The sequence below is a fragment of the Adiantum capillus-veneris genome, chromosome 10, assembly GCF_014529385.1.
Source record: "Adiantum capillus-veneris isolate H3 chromosome 10, ASM1452938v2, whole genome shotgun sequence".
In the NCBI taxonomy this organism is placed as follows: domain Eukaryota; kingdom Viridiplantae; phylum Streptophyta; class Polypodiopsida; order Polypodiales; family Pteridaceae; genus Adiantum; species Adiantum capillus-veneris.
In genome coordinates, this window is record NC_140940.1 from 127,133,610 (window position 1) to 127,154,528 (window position 20,919).

The 20,919-nt window shown below is 41.6% G+C and overlaps 1 protein-coding gene across 1 annotated transcript in view; it reads right to left on the reverse strand.

The window, feature by feature from the left end:
• Positions 1 to 8,358: 8,358 nt before the first annotated feature.
• Positions 8,359 to 20,919, reverse strand: part of LOC147449614 (protein ARABIDILLO 1-like) — a 45,921-nt gene continuing 33,360 nt past the window's right edge. Inside the window, exons 10-12 of the mRNA XM_086522023.1 lie at positions 9,254 to 9,475; positions 9,087 to 9,171; positions 8,359 to 9,002 (exon numbers count right to left, since the gene is read on the reverse strand). Of these exons, the coding sequence (XP_086378149.1) occupies positions 8,814 to 9,002; positions 9,087 to 9,171; positions 9,254 to 9,475 (496 nt within the window). The 3' untranslated portion in view covers positions 8,359 to 8,813. The remainder of the gene's footprint in view (positions 9,003 to 9,086; positions 9,172 to 9,253; positions 9,476 to 20,919) is intronic.

The window sequence follows — 20,919 nt, forward strand, 5'->3', positions numbered from 1 at the left end:
CTTTTTAGCATTGGTAAAGGCTAAATTAATAACCTTAGCTAAAACAGTCTTAAGGCCGAGATCTCCACTAAGTGGAATGTTTTCGTAGCATTGTGTAATATCACCTGTAAAGATGTGGAAGATATGTTGAGGAAGGTTAAGTGTGACTTCTGTATCGTTTTTTGTTAACCAGAAGGGGTTATATTGGATATTTAGGAAATCCTTGCAGATTCTCTGCTTCTCTGCACAAATGAGCTCAAATTCTGTGAGAATAATATCAAGGCAAAGAGTAATATCTTTGGTGATATGTGAAGATACAGTTAGAGGCATCAAATATCCATCTGAATTTATGTTTAGGGAGTTTATATGTAGGAAATAGTATTGGTAACCTGGTGTTACTAATTGAGTAACCAAGCTTCCTAGATGTTTAGAGATCTTGTTAGAGATATCTTGCGGCGTATTGTTAGTATCAAAGAATTCTTTACCTGATACTCGATCCCGAGCTGCTTTCTAAGCAAGGTATTTGCACATAATAGTAGGACAGTTGGAGCTTTTGTCCAGCCCAACCACAAGCCATTTATCTGAGATTAGTTGAAAATCAAGAGCTAGTTGAGGTGTAAGCCAAGAGCTATCAGAAGAAAGCCACTTCCTAGGAAGTAGAGAAATTTTATGACGGAAGCCTTCCTTCACTAATTCCTTTAAGTCCGGTAGAACTGTCATCTCCAGTCGGAGAGCACTGACAAGGTCAGTGAGGCAGCTAAGTAAAGCTCATAGGGCAAGGTAAGGGTTTTTTGGATAGTTAGGTATGTGATTGAGCCCTTTGGCCAGTAACTTACGTATTGTGACATTATCAATAATGCTAAGGTCCTGAGTACAGACATGGTTACCAAATCCTTCAAAATTCCTGCAGAATGAGGCAAATTGAATGCATGTACAGCAAGGGATTGTTTCTTGTCTAAGAAAGTCATTATTTAAAACTAATCCTTTTATAGGCTGATAGTATTTCCATCCTATGAAAATATTGTCAAGCAGTTTATGATTCCCAACAAATAAGTCAAAGCACTCACAAAAAAATATTTTTTTGGTAAGATCCAATCGAGAAGGATATTGTGAAACAGACAGTGTATGTAGATAGCACCACATTTTGAATCTTCTTTGCTGAGAACTCTTCTTCCACATGGGTTTGTAGAGACCTGCAATATATTCATGGGTTAGATTTCAGGGAAGTTTCTGATTGCAGGGAACCTGCCTCTCCCTCTTGTGAAGCTACGAGTTTTTCCTCGATTAGACAAGGACCTAGGGGTAAAAAACGAGGTGAAGGATTTGGGAGTAGCCAAAGACTTAGCTCTTTTTAGAGGAGGAGAATCATCATCTTCAATACAAGGTTTAAGAAGATTAGTGATGAACTTGACCCCTAAGTTAGCATAAGTGGTGAGGTATAGACCGGGCTCCTCTGCTTTAAGTTCTTTCAGAATATCATGCATAAGACCACGAAAGATATTAAAGGCTATTTGTGCAATCATAATCTGCTTAGCCTGTCCACCTAGCCATGAGCAGATGAGGGATAGATGAAAGTCGACTGGTTTCTCTGGGAATAACAGATCCAAATGGTTGAGGATAAACCATATTGCATGATCAAACCACATGATGCTTGATTCACACGTAGCTTTGGGGTCAAGAAACCTGCAAGAATATTTCACATAGGGGCGGAATTTATTCCAAATGGACTCTCTGTAGAAATCTGGGTTGCTTTTTGCAAATTCCATGCTACCTTTAGTATGTATGTACAATCCAGCATTTAAGGGGCATTTGGAGTGGTCGATGAGATGAAGGTTAAAGGGTGCTTTAATCAGTTCTCCCTTGTCCAAGAACTTCCCACCTTTAAGAATCTTGAGTTTACAGTCTTCCACGGTTGAGGCAGGAAGGTTGGCCAAGTACACCCACGTTTCACTAAGAATAGGAGCCAGGAAGGCTTTGTTAGGCAGAACCCACAATTGATGGTCAACTCTGAGAGATTCAATTTCTATTTGTCTTCTTGGTAAGACATGAAACACTTTAGAGATTTTTGGTACCATCTCAAGGAGGTTAACATCATTGAGGGAGCAAAGGTTATTTTGAAATTCTTTTACTACTTCTAGTGTTGCACTATCTTGATAGAAAATGCCACCAGTTGGAGGGATGGAGGGGGTATTTGGGTGCAGACAAACGAGCGGTTAAGCCCACAAAGTTTTCTAAGGAAGTTTGACAGCTCAGCTCCAGATGAGGAGAACTGGGCAAGCTCTTGCTGATATTGTGAAGCAAGGACAAGAAGTTGGGCAATATGTTGGGACAACAAATTAACACCTTCTAGGGGGTCTTTGTCCAATGTAGCCAGAATATTTACCCAGTCATTAAATGACAACATATGCAAGATAGATAGTCTTTTATCCGAGACAAGAGCTGAATCATAAATAAGCTGTGAAGCATCCAAACTCCTCATACATATGAGGATAAGAGAGGAGGCCACAGAGAGGGGCTCCGAGGTAAGTTCCAATCCTTGAGATAAAGCAAGAATCTGCAAAAACAGTGAGGTCAGGTTTACTTTTTCTTGCCATAGTATGTAATACATAATTTGGCTTTCCTAGCAAGGAAAGGTCTAGTTCTAGTAGCCAAGGCATTCTTTGGTGTATGGTCTTTAAGGTAAAGATTAACCTGATCAAGAATCTTTGCATGATTCTCAGGGTTGTGATTAGTACTCATGCGAGCTGTCATTTTGTAACGTGAGCAGTCCTGAAACAGAGGTGACATAAAGATTAGCAAAGTGTCTAAATTGTAAAGTATACTTGGTCCTGCAAACCTTCAACCGGCAAAGTCAAAGACTATGGTAGCCGTGAGCAGGGAACCAGAAAAAGATTCTAAAAGGGGCCAACTAAAACCAATCTACCAATGAAGGATTTACGGACTGTGGGTCCAATTTAGAGCTCCATTCCTAAGATAATTTTCTAGGCCAGCATCTCGGTTTCCCCCGAAAAGGGAAAACCTTATGTATAGGATGTGTGTGTAGTTGTTTAAATCTTAACTAATAAGACATAATTGAATTTTTACATTCAAAAGACAGTTGGCCAAGGAATGATGAACTGATATGTACAACAATAACTCAGTATTAGAATTATTTAGGTACAATGATTGTAGGAAAGAGATCCTCTTTCAGTAAGACTAGTAGTAAAAGAACTTCCCCGTTCCTCAGTGAGTATTTCATTACACAAAGGTTGCTTGCCAAAGAAAAGAAAGCCATCCAAGATAAGATAGACTCCTTACCTGCATCCATCCAAACAAGACAACAATTCAGTTAGCCTTGGATGTGTTTTACAGGTATCAATGGACCATACGAGTTGTTATCCATGTCCATCTTACAAAACTTTTTAAACTTTAAACAAGCTAGGTCCACAGTAAATTCTTTTTGTATATAAGTTAAATTATTACTTTTTACCTAAGTGATAGAGTTTTCCTTTTAATCCGAGTGGCATATTCCCCAAAGAGAATATCCTTCATGAGTTATTTAACTGTCATTTTAGTGAGGTTCTATCAATAAGCATAGATATTATCTCCTAGGTACATAACAGATGTTGTATTTATCATACAAATGGAATCCAATGTAATCTATAAGTTACAACCTTATAGCTAGCCAAGTAGTTGAAGCCTAGCCCAACCGAAAAAAGAAACAGACTGTGAATGTAAATGTTGTAAACCATCAAAAAAAATATAACGATCTGGTTCTTCATAGAGTGCAACGGATCATTTTCCATCCTATAAAAGCAACATAAACTAGAACACGGGTCCGAAAACTGTGGTTCAACAGTTTACCACTCCCTCCATACGGAAGGTTCTTCCAAGTCACAAAAAGTAGACAACAAGCCATTCATTAATACCAGCCAATGCATTAGAAGCAGTATTCCATCCTTATTCCAAGGTACAACCCTTTCCGAGCTTCTGTTGAAGCCAAAACTGCCATATACTTACCTTCACAAACAGTTTGAACAGAGAAGCATTTCATAAACCATAAGCAAACCCAAAATGTTGGGTTATATCCAGCTTTATTTTCAAATACAAATGATGATCCTTTCCTCAGAATATCAGCACGCACAGTGATATAGAGTACCTAGTGCCTCAGTTGCTACAAGGGCTAAGAGTAACCCCATTTTTTGAAAAAAACCAGTTATGCCGAGACTAGGAAATGTGAGAACGCACAGTAATGCAAAATTAAACAATGCCTCAGTTATTATAAAGGTCAAGAATAACCCCATTTTTCTGAGAAAAACCAATTATGCCGAGATTAGGTTAAGCATGCAGACGGTAATTCCCTGCAGCGGTTTTAAAAGAAACCCATTTACAAGATCATATCGCAGTTTAAAGCCATACTGCACACAGTTCCTTTCCAAAAAACAGCAGAAAAACCCCTATCTACCGATGTATACCAAAGCATTCCAGCCAATCATTATCTTTTACTGGCCTAAGAGGCGCCAACCACACATTGTATGAAGAGCCGACAGACCCCGACAGCTTACCAAAGAAGCGGCATAACCAGTCCAAGGTCAAAAGGCCCACAATAATGTCCATGTACACTAGTTATGATTATGCAGTGGCTTCTTTCTGAGCCGATACCTAAATTACATGCGAGTACTTCAAAGAGTCTATTATTTTGCTCAAATGCTAGGCAAAAAAGTTTGTCTCTCTAAGTCTAAGACAAATACACGGTGTGTAACTCAGACAACATCATTCTTCTCTTACCATGCAAGGTACTGCAACAACATTTAAACAAAAACCGAAGCTTTGCAGTAAGGTACCTGTGTTACTTGAGCTGCAAGCTCCATTTTAACAAGATCAGATAGCAGCGAAAAGAAGCGCAGAAAGATAGACCTACTCCAGGGCTAAGTGAGGGCCAGAGTATGCCCTCACCTCAGTATATATAGGATGTCATGCACGCTCCCAGAGTCATCAGTTTGAATGCAGTCGGCCGCCCTCAACTGCTCAAGCCTGTAGGCGCCATAGCCTGGGGAAGGTTATCGAGAGTGGATAGGGGCCGCCTACCCCATGAAATAATTACACTTCACGCTTTGGTCTAAGCGGGGGCCAAGTCCCAATTATCTTTATTGTGCAACCATGGGGGGGGGGGGGGGGGGGGGGGGGGGGGGGGGGGGGGGGTTCTTTTGGGAAGTTTTTCTTTAAAAAAAACCACTTATGACCAGTATACTAGTGTGTGTGTGTGTGTGTGTGTGTGTGTGTGTGTGTGTGTGTGTGTGTGTGTGTGTGTGTGTGTGTGTGTGTGTGTGTGTGTGTGTGAGAGAGAGAGAGAGAGAGAGAGAGAGAGAGAGAGAGAGAGCATGCACATGCAACTCATGCAACTCCCTCCTCCTCCCCAAGACCAATACTGCTTTGATACCATTGAAAGGTCACATGGCTTTTAGGGGATGACAAACACTTAGCTTTATAGCCCCTAGCCTAGGGAGAGCCCTCATGCGGTTGTCCATGTGGTTGTGCCCACTAATCAAGACCTTTGGCCTGACAAGAACAATTCCTCCTAGGAAATCCTCCATTTGCAAAGACACGAAGGTTCACATAAACAGCAAAGAACAAGCGTAATGTTAACTTTCTATTCACGTTTACAATGGTTTTTACATTCTAAAAATTCCAAAAGATACCTTTTGGACTGCCCAAGGACTTTTCTTATTGCAAACGTTTGTAGGTTTGAAATTAACAAATTACACCACCTAGAGTTATCAGACATTGGCCACAAATGTTCACAAGAAGATTTAGAAATTTTCTCATGTACGAAGACAGAGTCTTTCTCAATGTTTTTCATACAATGCATAACATCATGAGCTTCTGCTCGAGAGGCATCGCATACCTAGCTAGGTATGCGGCGCCTTCCTCACAAAAGTTCATGATGTTGAGGTAAGTCACAATGTGGGAAATATTGTGAGAATTTGTCCAAAACTTCTTGTGGTTTACAGTGCTTGTCCATATTGTATATCTCATACGTAACCAATGTGAATTACATGGGAGCCATTTCAAAGCAACATGCCAAGGATAGAAGCAACATTTTTCATCCTCTTGAAACATTGAAATCTTCTCTTGAAAGCATGCAATTTCATCTTGAAGCGTTGAGAAATTTAAGACGCTAACTTCCACCTGCAAAATCTCATCATCAAAATTAATGTAATCTAGTTTTCAACTTACAAAATCTACATGTCCTTAAAAAATCCTCCAATTCTAAGAAATCCTCTAGTTCTGAACATTTCGTCAAACCTAGAAAATAATCTAGATGTGAAAAATACTTCAAATCTTCATTTAGCTTCTTGACTACTATTGAGTCAATCTTAAACTATATATTAAAATGTTTATCTCGTATAAAAATCGATTCCTCCTTTACTTGGACATATCCTCTTACATCATTGATTGCACTAGAGGATCTGAAATCCACCAATTTCTGATCTCATCAATGGATTCTTCAATGGTTGTACCTAAATTTGCTGAATATTTTCCATATTGTTAAAGAAAAATGGAACAATTGCAATCTTAGCTTCCTCCTTGTTTGATGCAAATTAGCATGCCATCACCCACATCATCAAAAAGAAGAAATGATTGATTAGTCTTACTTGGAAATATCCTTGATATGCTCATCAATTTCATTGGAAACACAATCAACTTTATGGAATGCAATGTAAAGTCATCCTAAAAAAGGTCCCTCTTTAATTGTCCAAAGGCTTTTCCTATTCCAAAAGTTCAAAGGTTTAGAATCCCTAAAATAGTAAGTAAAATATTGGAGTTTTACATCAAGCATGGATGACAAAATGGCATGTCCTTGAAATGTTCTCTCTCCAAATTAAGCAATTCGTAATAAGCATACCTACAACAATAGCCTTCATCTTGTGAAGCGCCTACTCTAAAGCATGCAATTTTAGGCACATGGCAACTACACGAGGGGGGCATTGAAAGGGGGCTACTTAAAGCACTTATAGGATGCCTTTTTTGACATGAATCAAACCATTGAGCGGGATGGGGAGGGTGTTGCCGCGCAAGCAAGACCCCCTTTGATTCACCATAACACAACGAGGAGGATGAGATAGTGCAAACTCTTGCGCACCTCCAACTTAATAGTAGCTTGAAGACTTATGTTTTGCAAGCAACAGATGGCAAAGTTCAATCGGCAACAGATGATTGATTAATGCAACCACAAAACCTTCATGTTAAGATCCATGTGTTTACCATTTAGTACTTGAATAGTCTCGTAGTTTTTTGCTTTTATCTAAATCTTTAATTATGGTGTGAGCATAGTAAATGCGTAAATTTTTCTCATGTGTATTGTACTCCATTAGACACAAAAAAAAGTTTTTGGACATCTATGGGCATTGGTTTTCAAAAACTCTATGCATGTCCCAATATTCAAGAAGTGACACCTACACACTAATAAAAAGAGAGCTCCGTGAACAAAAGGTGAGGCAACATGCGATACTAATCTTAATTTGTTCAGGTAGCTGTCATGCACACTCAACGTGCAAATGACCAACAAATTGGACCCCAAAGCCACGTTATAGTCTATTTGACTTACAAGCTTGACTCATTATAGCCTTGTCAACACTTTCCCTACCCAACAAGCAAACCTAGTACCACAAACAAGGACCCGCCTTGAATTCATTGGACTACTTCGACAAACATCTCTTTTTTGAGTGGAGAGGGGTGTTACACTCAAAAGGATTGTGGTTATGGGCAGACTACTTCGACAAACATCTCTTTTTTGAGTGGAGATGGGTGTTACACTCAAAAGGATTGTGGTTATGGGCAGACTGAAACAATACCTTATACGAGTCTTCTTCCACAAACTCAAAATTCCTGATTTGACCTCCTTGGGACACCGCAAATTTTCTTGCAAGAGTGAAGACTATAAGCTTTCCGTGGAAAATAGAGAGAGGCTTTAATAATCCCACGAGACCTCATAGATCTATACAACAAGTGAAGAGAGAGAGAGAGAGAGAGAGAGAGAGAGAGAAGAAGAAGAAGACGAAGAGTATTTTAACGTCATGGGAAACTATCCCAAGAGACCTTAAAGATCTATCCGACGAGGGGAGAGAGGGAGAGAGAGAGAGAGAGAGAGAGAGAGGAACATCGTAGGAACAATCCCAAGATCTATCCTACTAGTCTTGAACTGAAAGACTTGTTAAGAGGGGAAGGGGGGGACACATCAAGCGGTATGAATGTCCAATCATTGACGAAGATGCAAATTGTGGACTGGTTCACATAAAATACTCGTTGAACAATTAGGGCATGGTTATAGAACGTGTGCATGTGGGTGGAGAGAGAGAGAGAGAGAGGGGGGGGGGGGGGGGGACTAAAACAACTCTATTTAATTATACAGTCAATGCCTAGATCAATATATTCTCACTCCAAAAAAACTAGAGTAATGTTACAAAAGACCATGCAGTGAAGATTTGCAAGTCTTGAATGCTTTAGTTGCTATAGAAGCATGTATAACCCTCGGGAAGTAGATTAGCTATGCTTCTTTCAAAGTAAGTTGGATGCTAAGCGGGAAACTCAAACCTACACTCCCTGTTAAAAAGATGTACCTTGTGATTCACAAAGCTCATAGTTGCTGCTACAAGGCATGTCTTATGTCATCCGGCCATCGAAGAAGCCTTCGCTTCCTAAAGACATTTCATTTTGAACAATTAAGCAGCCATAGACATAGTTATTGATTTCTTCTTGCGAAGGACAACCTTGAGAGAAACATGCAACAAAGCTGCACTTCTCCAGAGCCCAATCAAGTCAGCAGAGCGAAGCACGTGGAAAGGATCCCATAATTACGCACTTGCATCGGCCGGACACTGCTCCAGATTGCGGAGGACAATTCGTGCAAACACCTTTGCTTGAAGGGGTGCTGTAGCAGGCACTGTTGCTGCTGCAGCTACTGCTCGAAGAACGCGCCCTGCTCCTGCCTTATGAAGGAGGCCAGCATGATGAACTGCATGCCTTCCGCCTGGCATTGTAAACTGCGAAATATTTCTTACCCATTATGAGCACTAACGTGCAACCTACCATAAATGTACAAAATTACTATACTGGTCGAAATCAACCTGCAGTATGGCAAACGATGCACACGCCCGTAGAACTGGCGACCCATTTTTCAGCATGGTAACAAACCGTCCGATTTCAGAGCCACTGCAGCATCAGGTGAGAAGATCACAATTGAGTATCATTTTTGTCCAATATATCAAAGGAATGCTAGAGAAAGAGGTTCTACCTGCACCGAAGGTGTCCAGCTTCTTGGATTCGAGCAGAGTCAGCAACTGCCATTAATGCTGCAGATGCCCACGAGGTCGATGCTGCAACCAATGCCTGTTGATCTGAGAAGGCTTGGATGAAAGACTCTATATGGCGCATTGCCAGTCGCCTGGCACCGTCCAAGCCGCCACTTTTGGACACATTCTCACAGAAAGTTGCTCCTGCTGCCACCGAGTCCATCCTGCAGTTTAAAATTTGTATATAGTCAATAACCCACCAATGCAGTATGGAAAAATCAAAATGTTAACAAAATACAAAGTGAAATGCAAGGGTTATCCAAGAACATCCAAGCATGACAATATACATAGATATTTTTAAGTGCAGATAGAGACTCTGTTGTCATTCTTCACTGTCACGATTGTGACTTAGTTGCATCATAAACTTTCTCATGGTTGAAGATACGAGCAGTGGCATGCCAACGAGGACCCCTACACTTGGATGGTCATGACTCTTCGCTCTAGAGACATGCCTCTTTGCCAAAATCCACTCTCCTTCACAATTGGTCACACCCCATCACCCAATAGTCAATTTCTTCGTCCAAAGGATGTGCCTTTATGTCTACAATCATGTCTCTTCACCAAGAAACGTGTCTTTTCATTTATAACTTTCTATCTCCTATATAAGGAGCATGTTGTATTTAGTTTCAATCAATCAAACATCTGTATTCAAGTCTCTCAAGTCTAATTTGCAGCTTTTAGTCTTAAGAATACACAGAATAACGCTGGCTGACTCGACGATACGGCCTTTTCAGATTCAGCCCACTGTCCACAGATTTCAGCGTCTGCGTTTTCAGAGCATCATCGTCGCATCGTCGCCATCGCTGTCCTCGCCGACACAGTGCCAATATTCAGCGGAAAGTCAGAAGATTGCAGATTTCAGCTTTTCAGACCTAGCATTTTCAGATTTCAGCCCGTCCTCGTCGTCATCGTCGGCAAGTCCATTGCATCTAGACCATTGTACCAGATTTGTGCAATCAATAGCATAGACCTCTCTCGCCATAGAGAGGGGGGCCCTTGGAGGAGGGTTTGAGAACTATCTGGTGTCGTATTCTTCTCTCTCTCTCAGTCTCAGCACCTTCATTCACAGTAGCATTCACTTTGTTTGTGATCATTGCACTCTCTCACTAAAGGAACGGAAGGCTCTCCCTTCCGTAAGTAAAAGGAACCCTTGAGCACAGTTCGGAGCACTCATCTTGAGCAAAGTAAACATTCACTTCCACTTCACCTTACACTCCACGATTATTGCCAGACGTTTTGGGATACTTTTCGACCCGCCTGTTCCTTCAAGAAAATTACCTTCAAGCAACAAGTTTTGTTGCGGTTTGCACAAGGAGAGACGGCGATACTATTTGCAAGAGAAGGCGGACTCCATTCAACGACTTATGGTCACGCCAAGCAAGGATTCAGAATGCATGCCAGCATACTAACGTACTCGACGAACAGGCTAGCGTCTCCTCGACGGAGGGCCAAACCAATCAAATGGTAACAAGAAGAAGGGGAAGTAACAAAAGAAGAAACCAACAGGCCCTAGGTTGTCAGCCGAGCAGCGAGCTGAGTACTACAAAGAGGGCAGGCAATTGTTACGGATGCGGGGAACAAGGGCACGTTCTTGCTAAGTGTCCTAACAAAGCGTCTAATGATCAAGCCAAGGACAAGCCAACGAGTTCTAAAGCAGTAAAGAAGCGAGCAAAGAAAGGAAAGACAAGGCAAAACTGGTTCCGGACTTTGTGGGGACCGACCTAGAACAGATTGATGAGAGTACGAAGCTCTACAAAGCGTCAGGAAAAGTACGAGATCAGGAAGTCCTTATCTTCATAGACATAGGAGCCAAGGTCAACTTCATTTCGACTGAATTGGTGGCTCGACTTGGAATCACGCCAGAGGAAACGGAACCACCAATTGATACAGTTCTAGCAGCATCAGGACGAGATGTTTCCATTACACCTGTCATAGACAAACCCTTGGTTACATTGTCAGGGGTATGTAGGACACGAAGACTTCTACATCATGCCTCTGGAGGAATGTGACGTCCTTTTGGGAATCCCCTAATACCACAAGAACGGTGTTGTGCTCAACTACACGGCAAGAAAGGCTACGTTGAAGAATGAGAAAAGAAAAGATCATCCTTGATGCAAAATTAAAGAGCGAGTCCGTCCCAATTGTATCGGCTTCAACCATTTCAAAATTTTAAAAATCCAATCTTTTTGTTTACTCGATCTACTTGAATGAACTAATGACAGTAAAACGTCAAATATGTCGGACTTAAAGAAAGAACGCCAAGCCTTTTTGCAAGCTCAAGCGGACTGTTTCTTTGAGGGTTTGCTTGGAGAGCTACCTCCTCAGCCACCTGACAATCACACGGTAAAAAAGCTCACTTTTTTTTAGTAAAGAAGACAGTAAAAGCCGACCATTTGGCTAAGTTGTTTGTCTCACAAATCTTCCGATTACATGGTATACCTGAATCAATAGTATCATATAGAGATCCCAGTTTTACAAGTTTGTTTTGGAGAGCAATACGGCACACTGCTTAAATTCTTGTCCTCGTTTCATCCACAAACAGACAAGCAATCGAAAATAGCCAATTCAATGATTTTAGACTTGTTAAAATCACACATCTCCGATCAGGAGACTCAATGAAAAAAAATTTGCCGTTAGTAGAGTTTGCCTACAACAACACAATTCACACTTCCACGGGGAAGGCACTATTTCAAATTATCGAGTGTGTCAGAAAGGTTCCACCCATTCTGAGCACCAAAGCTAAGATTTTGAAGCAGATCAGTATACACAAGATCTAGACACTGCTTTTGCCAAGGTATGGAAGGTTTTGGAGAAGTCTCAAGCACGGCATAAGAAGGCAACAGACAAGCATAGACGTGACTTGCAATTGAAGGAAAATGATTGGGTGCTACTCAGGTTTGAGAAAGCACGATTACAAACACCGAACGGTAAGGAGAGGCTTTTTCAAAGCTAAGAATAGGCTACTATGGACCCTTCTAGATACCGGAAAAGATAAATGATGTATCCTTTAGATTGAAGTCACCAAATACTTGGAAGATTCACAATGCATTTCATGTGAGTCTATTGAGACCTTTCAAAGGTGACGTGCCAATGGACAAGGAGCCGCGAGCAACCAAAAGTGGGAGAGGTGGAGGAGATAACTCATTCCCGAACAAGCCCTAGCTCACAAGGAAAGAAAATGAAAGGTAAGCTCACACAACTGTCTGTGGTCAAGTTTCAGAAATTATCCGGCTCTTGCTGCCAAATGGATGGAGGAGGAGGACTTAGCAGATGCTCCTCAAATACTAGACCTTTACCTTGAGGCTATTGGTTTAGCATCGACTATTCCAAGAGTTACCGATAAATCAGCAGGTTGAATCTGGTCCCGTACGGACTGCACAAGAGGGGAGTTACTCTGCTCCCTTGTCAGAAGTTACCTCGACGAGAATAGTCATCGATTTCTTTTGAGACTTCAGGGCTACTATCAGGCTGAGAGTTTTCTACTGAATGACTTTATGTAAAGGAGTACTTTGAAATGGGAATTCCGAAAATGAATATGTTACATGTGTTGAGTACGTGTCGGAAAGATGAAATGATTGCAACATTTTATCTTAGTCACCTAAGGGGTGATGTGAATGTGATAGTAGCCAGATGTAGTAGACCAAGACATCGACGAAAAGATCAACAAGGTCTGGATATGATTGCTAGATAAGTTACAATGATCATGATTCTCATCTAAGATCTTGACAAAGATAGCGATGTGAATGTGATTTGACCATCCAGTGATTGTCGTCTTTGCGCAAGTATTGAATACGTGTGGTCTAGTACGTCAATACTTGGAGTCAATGTCTAATGTACTAGTTTTTGTCTTATATTTGTTTTACAATCGTAATTGAGGTCGATTGCAATTCTTTCAAGAGAGGGGTATGTCACAAAGTGATGACAAGGCATGGCCCAAAAGACAGCATTGCCTAAACCTAAGGAAAAGAAGCAGAAGAACTTGTACCAAACTTTCAAAACTTATATATACCTTCATAAATTCAGAATAGTTTGAACTCACGAATTATAAGAGAGGATAAAACACTCATAAAACTACAAAAGCAAGGGACACAAGGGTGGAAGAGGGGGGGGTGGGGGGCACTTTATTTTCCATTAAACAAAACTAGATAAAACAAACCATTATTTACTTAAATTTTTAGAAAAGGTATACGCAAAATAAGTTGAAGCACCTTACTTGGCTAAAACTTGAAACTAGTACTTGACTTTAAACTAAAAAGAATAAGACATCTTAAAGACTTAATCCTAGAAATCAGACTCCACACAACAACTTCTAAGGGAACAAATTCTTAAAAACCTAATGTGAGATAAATACTAGAAATGAATACTACTACAAACCTATGAGGAAGAGGATGAAAATAACCAAAGAAGTACAAAGATCCGAACTTGACAACATGTGACCTCAGCTTCGTTGCTTGTCCAAACAGGAAGAATAAGATTATCACCTTTATCATGCATAGCTTGGACAAAAGTTATGTCACCCCTACTCACGTCGTCAGTGCCAAGAGTAGGTGCAGGTTTGTATAGAGGTCATTCATCCTTTGAACTTACTCTATAAAACCAACGAACTGAGTTTCTATCACCCTCCGGAGGTGATGGGCATACTCAGCCATGATAAAGGCTAGCATTTGTCAAGCTAGAGCAAAAACACAAGCCCTAGAGATCAAAACATCTAAATAGTGTGCCATGGGGACGGGCACCACGTGCCAACGAAAAAGAACAGACTGAACAACTTTAACCACTTCTAACAACTGAACTGAAAGAGATGCACGATACACAAGACGGGGAGTGGCGAGTTTCACTTCAAGAGAGCATTGGCCCCAAACATTGGCGCCCCTTTCGGTATTTCTTTATATTGTCTGAACTCAGTACAAGCCGGTACTCCACGCTTTGCACCTTCACGCGGGAGCGTGCCAGAAAATGAGCTCATGGCACATTTTTAAAGGCCCTTGGCCTATGAAAAGCAGTTACATGAAAAGCTTCAAACTCAAAAGCATCTAGCCCCAAAAGCAACCAACGCGTTTTGCGGAAACCCGTACAATTGCCACGTCAACGCGTTTTACGGAAATTCGTACAACTGCCACATCAACACTCTCAGCACAAAATCTGGGACTTTCGTTCAGTCTTGTCATGTCATCAATTGGCTGCGCATCTTCTGTGTGTGTGTGTGTGTGTGTGTGTGTGTGTGTGTGTGTGTGTGTGTGTGTGTGTGTGTGTGCGCGCGGGCACGCGCACGTGCTGGTCCTGCTTTATTTATCTTTGGTCACTTGCCCCATCAAACGGGGTCCCATAAGTTGGTGGGAACTCCTCTCTAACAATAGGTCACTCGGTAGGACTTTGCAAGTTTGTAAAACTTCTTGTGCCGCTTCTACTTCTTTTGTTGCTTCTTCTTAGGGTTTAGGCCCCTCGGCTGAATCTGCAGGTTGGATCCGTTCTTCAGTGGCTTTACGCGTCAACAGTTTGTGACAGTGTGTGTTACAAAACTTGGTCGAGTGGCCAGAGGGGTTAGGGTTATAAACCTGATCCTCCCAACTTATGTACCCCGTCTGAGGGACCTAAAACCATCTAAAAATAAAGCTAGGACCCAAAATTGCGTGGAGGGCTGACGTGGCAGCTAGGACGGACTTTCGGGAATTGTAGTGGGATTTACGAACGGTAATGTTCGCGTGGTAGTGCATACGGACAACCCATGGGCGCTTGCTTTTGAAGTCAAAAGCTTTTAGAAGCACAGCTTTTCATGTAACTGCTTTTGAGTTTGGCCAAGGGCCTTTATAACTATGCCCCAGGCCTCTTCTCTAGACAGATTTGCATGGGGGCATCGCCAGAGAGAGGACAATCGGACATTGTACTTTCCGAAGCATAATAACAAAGAAATACCGAGAAGGGGTGATAGTCATTGGGGCCAATGAATTTGGGTGCAGAAGTGCGTCGTGCCGTGTTGACCTTCCTCTTCTCTCTTTCCCTCTTTGCTAGTTCTGTTTGCAGTTTTCTCACATGTATTGTTGTAGATCTTCGGCTTGGAGTGTCCAAGTCTACTACACACCCCATCAACGTGCTTGTGGACAATGGAAGTTCCACCAACTTTGTGGGTACTGCTCTGGTTAGTAAGCTACGACTATAGATTTAGAATAGTGTGGGGGCTTTCCAAGTGGAACTTGCAGATGGTTCATTTCAGCAATGCAACAAAAAGGTTCAACAGTTGTACTTTCAAATTCAACACTATCAAGATCAGTTGAAATTCTCAATCATGCCATTGTCACATTATGACATGATCCTTGGTCAGTCTTGACCATATACTTCAACCTTGCAGATGGGAATATCAATATGGATTTTATCACCACTCTGCCTCGTTCAGCTAAAGGCAATGCTGAAATTCTTGTGGTGGTTGATATATTTTTCAAAATGGCACATTTTATGCCTTGCAAGAAAGTTGCTTCTGCCCCAAATATTATGACATTGTTTGTACAACATGTTTTCAAAATACATGGCTTGTTAAGACCTATTGTTTATGATAGAGATCCAAAATTCACTCTTCATTTTTGGACTTCTGTATTTAAGTCACTCAGCGTCACCATGAAACGCGTTTCGACAGGTCAGGACAGGTGAAACGTTTCGGGCCTTGAAACGTTTCGCTCACCAAGTGAAACACAAGCCGTTTCACTAACAACAAGTTACCATAGTTTTAGTTTCAAAGTTGCTAAACGCACGTTTCGGTCTCATGTTTCACTTTGCTCTCATTTTGGATTGAAACGTTTCGTGGTAAAACGCCACGTTTCAGGGTGAAATGTTTTGGCCTTGAAACGTTTCGCGGTTACGTTGTTCGTTGTTCAGTTCAGCTTACCATCCTCAAACAAATGGACAAACAGAAAGAGTGAATCCGAAATTGGAAGAGCTGCTAAGACACTACATTCACAATCGCTTAGCATCTTGGGAAGATTACTTGCCACTCGTGAGTTTGCTTACAACAATTCTCCTAATTCAGTCACAGACATGACTCCATTCCAAGCAACATAACCCTAACCTCCTTCAAGAATTCTTTGACAAGGGTTTTATTTTGAACACAAGGGTTTTATTTTGAATGGGAGGGAATATCACGCTTGTGACTTAGTTGCATCATACACTTTCCCATGGTTGCAAAAACAAGAAGTGACATGCCAAAGAGGACCCCTACACTTGGATGGTCACAAGTCTTTGTTGTAGAGACATGCCTCTTCGCCAAAAGCCACACTTATTCATCGATAATTGGTCAAACCCCTTCACCGAATGGTTGCAGTTGTTTCTCCAAAGGATGAGTCTTTACGTCTACAGTCATGTCTCTTCACCATGAGACATGTCTTTTCATTTATGACTCTTCATCTCCTATATAAGGAGCCTGTTATATTTAGTTTCAATCAATCAAACATATGTGTTCAAGTCTCTCAAGTCTAATCTACAGCACAGATAACTAGGATGAAATTGTCACAAAGTGATGACGTGGCTTGCCAAAGGAGAAGGAAAATGGTCAAGAGGACAAGAAGACACTCAAAACAAAAGAACTAAAAAAGTTGTGGCCGAGGGGCCTTAGGATTTTCAAATCCTAACCCACGAGCTTATAAAAACTTATGGAGAACCGGTCGAGGGGTCTAAAACCTAAATCTCAATAGCTTGAACTTTGGACAGCCTTCCGTAAATTGAGTTAGCTAATGGCATGGCAAGATGTACGAAAACTCCATGATTTGTGCTAACGTGGCAGCTATATAGATTTTCACATTCTGCATTGACTGGCTTTTGGTAGCAAATGCTTTTAAGCTTAAGAGCTTCTGGATCTAATGCTTTTGGGGCTCTGCTTTTGGGCATCCCTTGTACGTTTATAAGTGTCCGACACTTCAGTAGAGCATCTAGACACAACATCTCGGAGAGAGTTGGACCCTCGGGAGTTCTACTTTGCGAAGAGCAATAATAAAGAAACATTGAAAGGGACGACAGTCTTTGGGGCCACTACATCTTAGCTCGAAACTCCATCATGCAATGTCAACTCTCCTTCTCCCTCTCTATTCAAGTTCCTGTGCTGCTATTGATTTCTCCCTTGGAGTGTCCAAGCATGTAGCAGTGGTGTCTTAGCTTAGAATGATTCTTCTTCTACGGAGGATCTGATCCTTTTTGCAGCACACATGGGTTCTCGTAGAGAATCCGACAAAGACGACACCCCTCTGCAGAGAGATGAAGGAAAGTTGAATCCCATTGTGGGAACAAAAGAACTTAGCAAAGGTTTTGGCAAATTTCCGATGGGAATCTTTCCAGAGCAGAGTACAAACGTCAACTACAGGTTGACACGTGTGAAAAGATTGAGAGAGTACTCCGAGGACCCGAAATATGTGAAACACTTGAAGAATTACCCAATTGATGAGATTCACACGCGATGGTGAGAGGCCGTCGATTCTCCTCTCAAGGCAGTAAGAAAGTTGAAAGAAAAGTCGAGTGGGGAAAAACAAAAATTGTACTTGCAGAAAGAGTTGGGACAGAGCTCTTGAAAAGAAGATGAACCAGTGAACGAAAGGCTCAAAGCACTCTTGGAAGAAGAGGAAATCAAAAGATTACCCCTGGTATTTGGGTTGGAAGTCAACTTTCAAGGAGGTAAGCACATCCAAGAAGCGTGTTCGTTTCGAGCATGACCCATATTTTTCTTCGACTTCAGAGAGTTCTGGCAGTTCGACGTCCCCTACTTCCAACTATTGCAACCAACGTCGCTGCTGCGCGAGGCACGTCACAAGGCAACGACGCTACTCATAGCTACAATTAAAGGCAGGACGGGGGGCTAGTCGACTAGTCTAGGTTTTACAAGTTCATGCATTCTTAACACATATCATACATAGCTTCGATAAAAGCTACAACATCCCTACTCAGTCATCCATGCCCAAAAGTAGGTGCACGTTTGTGAATCAGTTGGATGGTAAATACCTCATAGGCTTTACAAGATAGCACACTTGATTTACATATTTTGGACAAGAGACATTCAATGACGAATTGTATTTTTATGATCGATAGATATAGATGGCTGCCTAATCTATATGAAGTTACAAAACCTTGTCCTTCTAAAGCAAGAAATTATAGAGTCCCTTCAGCAACTTGAAGTTCTGTAGTCAAAGGTATGAGTTAGCCCCAAAAAACTAATGGAAAAGTTCCAAGATAGCCACAAAACTTGAATGGCTTGTGAGTCGTCCCCCAAAACGCAAGATCTGGAAATTTTGTGGATAAGGTGATCTCCAGAAACTCATAGGTGGTTCTCACATCCTTCTTTGGAGAGAGGCTTGGACTCTGCTACTGAGGAAGACAACGGCAACAGCAAGGTCAATGGAGAACGGACGAAAACATGAATACATTCCAATCACTCAAAATCCCCTAAGTTGTCCATGCATGCACGATATGCATGCTAGAGTCTAGAGATCCCTTAAGTTGTCCGCTCATCACTGATCTAATACCAAATGTTAGGGGGATCATCTCGAGGGGGGGGGGGGGGGGGAGGGGGGGGGTGTGTGTGTGTGTGTGTGAGAGAGAGAGAGAGAGAGAGAGAGAGAGAGAGAGAGAGTATAAGGATTCTAGTTGCTAATCCTTCATTAATCCTTTAAACTCATGATTAAGACTTAAGAAACATGAATTGTACTCAAAAACAAGACTCAAAAGACTATATGTTGACTTATTGAATGTGTGATACAAGGGCTCCTTATATAGGAGACAAAGAGACACAAATGAAAAGACACGTCATATGGTGAAGAGACGCGACTTTAGACGTAAGGACACATCCTTTCGGCGAAGAGCTGCAACTATTGAACGAAGAGTCGCAACCATAGAGCGAAGGGGTGTGACCAGTTGTCGAAGGAGTGTGGCTTTTGGCAAAGAGGCACGTCTTTTAGGTGGAGGGTCGCGACCATCCAAGCGTAGGGGTCCTCCTTCACATGGCACTTCGCGTATTTGCAACTAGGAGTAGATGTAATAATGCAACATAGTCACAATCGTGACATTCCCTCCCATTTAAAATGAGAGCCAGTGTCAAAGAAATGACTTATGATGTTGATAGAACTCTGGAAAAGCATTGAATCTTCGAAAATCTTCAATCTTTGAGTTATCGGAAATCTTTGTCTTGAACTTTTGCTTCTTGCGAAACCTTTTGCTTTGACTGCTAAATCCCATGTCATTGCATTATTCAAAGACTTTTTAGAGAAATCTGGCATAATCAAGTTGACTGCAACAAGAGATTGATCTTCAAAACTCTTCATGCGAAGTAAGATTTTTGGTTCAAAACCTTCCAGTAACTGCGAAATATTTGAGGAAGAGGAAATCTTCTCAAGGTACTCTTCAGATGGGGTAACTTCAACTCTATGAATCACTAGAGAGGATTTTGGCTTGAGACTATAATCATCTTCCAATAACGAATCCCAAAATTCTTCAAAATCGTCTCAGAAACTGTCACTTCATGACTTGCAATTGGCATATCATGATCCAACAAAGAATCAAAGAAAGCATATGTCACAGGACGCGCACCACGTGCCAATAGAAAAGAGTAGAGTGAACAGACTTTTAGCACTTCATTAACAATTGAACTGAGAGAGAGAGAGAGAGAGAGAGAGAGAGAGACGATACGCGACACGGAGTGGCGGAATTCCACCCCAGAGAGTATTGGCCCCAAAGCTTGGCACCCCTTTCGGTATTTCTTTATATTACATCAAGCCGGTACTCCAGACTCTGCACCTTCTCCAGGAAGCATGCCAGAGAATGAGCCCTAACCTCATATTTAAAGGCCCTTGGCTTGAAAAGCACTTATAGTGAAAAGCCTTCAAAACTCAAAAGCTTCTGGTCCAAAAAGCAATGCCAAAAGCTGCCAACGTAAACCACGAAAATCCGTACAGCCTGCCACGTCATCAACCAGCTCAAAACGCGGAATTCCGTACAGCTTGCCATGTCATCATGACAACGCAATTTTCGAAAAATATGCCACGTCATCAGTTTGTGTGTGTGTGCGGGTCATGCTTTATTTGAATCCTTTATGTCACTTGGGGCCCCATCGAACAGGGTGCCCATAAGTTGGTAGGACTTCTTCTTCTGTTACTTATTCTTCTTAGGGTTTAGGCCCCTCGGCCGGCATCTGTAAGTTGGCTCCATTCTTTGGGCTTTGACACGTCAGCAGTTTGTTACATCTCCCCCTCTTGACGAAGAGTAATCGTCCGCAATTACAGCATATCTGCAAAACAACTCAAGTTAGCTCAAAAATTTCCGAGGGACATTCTGAGGGACAATCAGTTTGCTCTTTTTATCAAGGAGTTAGCTTATCCTTTCTGCTCTTTTGATCAAGGAGTTACCTTCTCCTTTCGGCTGTTTTGATCAAGGAGTTAGCTTCTCCTTTCTGCTCTTTTGATCAAGAAGTTAGCTTCTCCTTTCGTCCAAACCGGAACTCTTGATATTCCGACGTAATAAAATTAGCCATCACACCTAGACCGTACTGATCTTCCACAAGTGTTGATGCACTAAAAAATTACATACCCAGGCAATCTCATCCAATTAGGAATATGCAATAATTGGCACATCACAATGCAACACA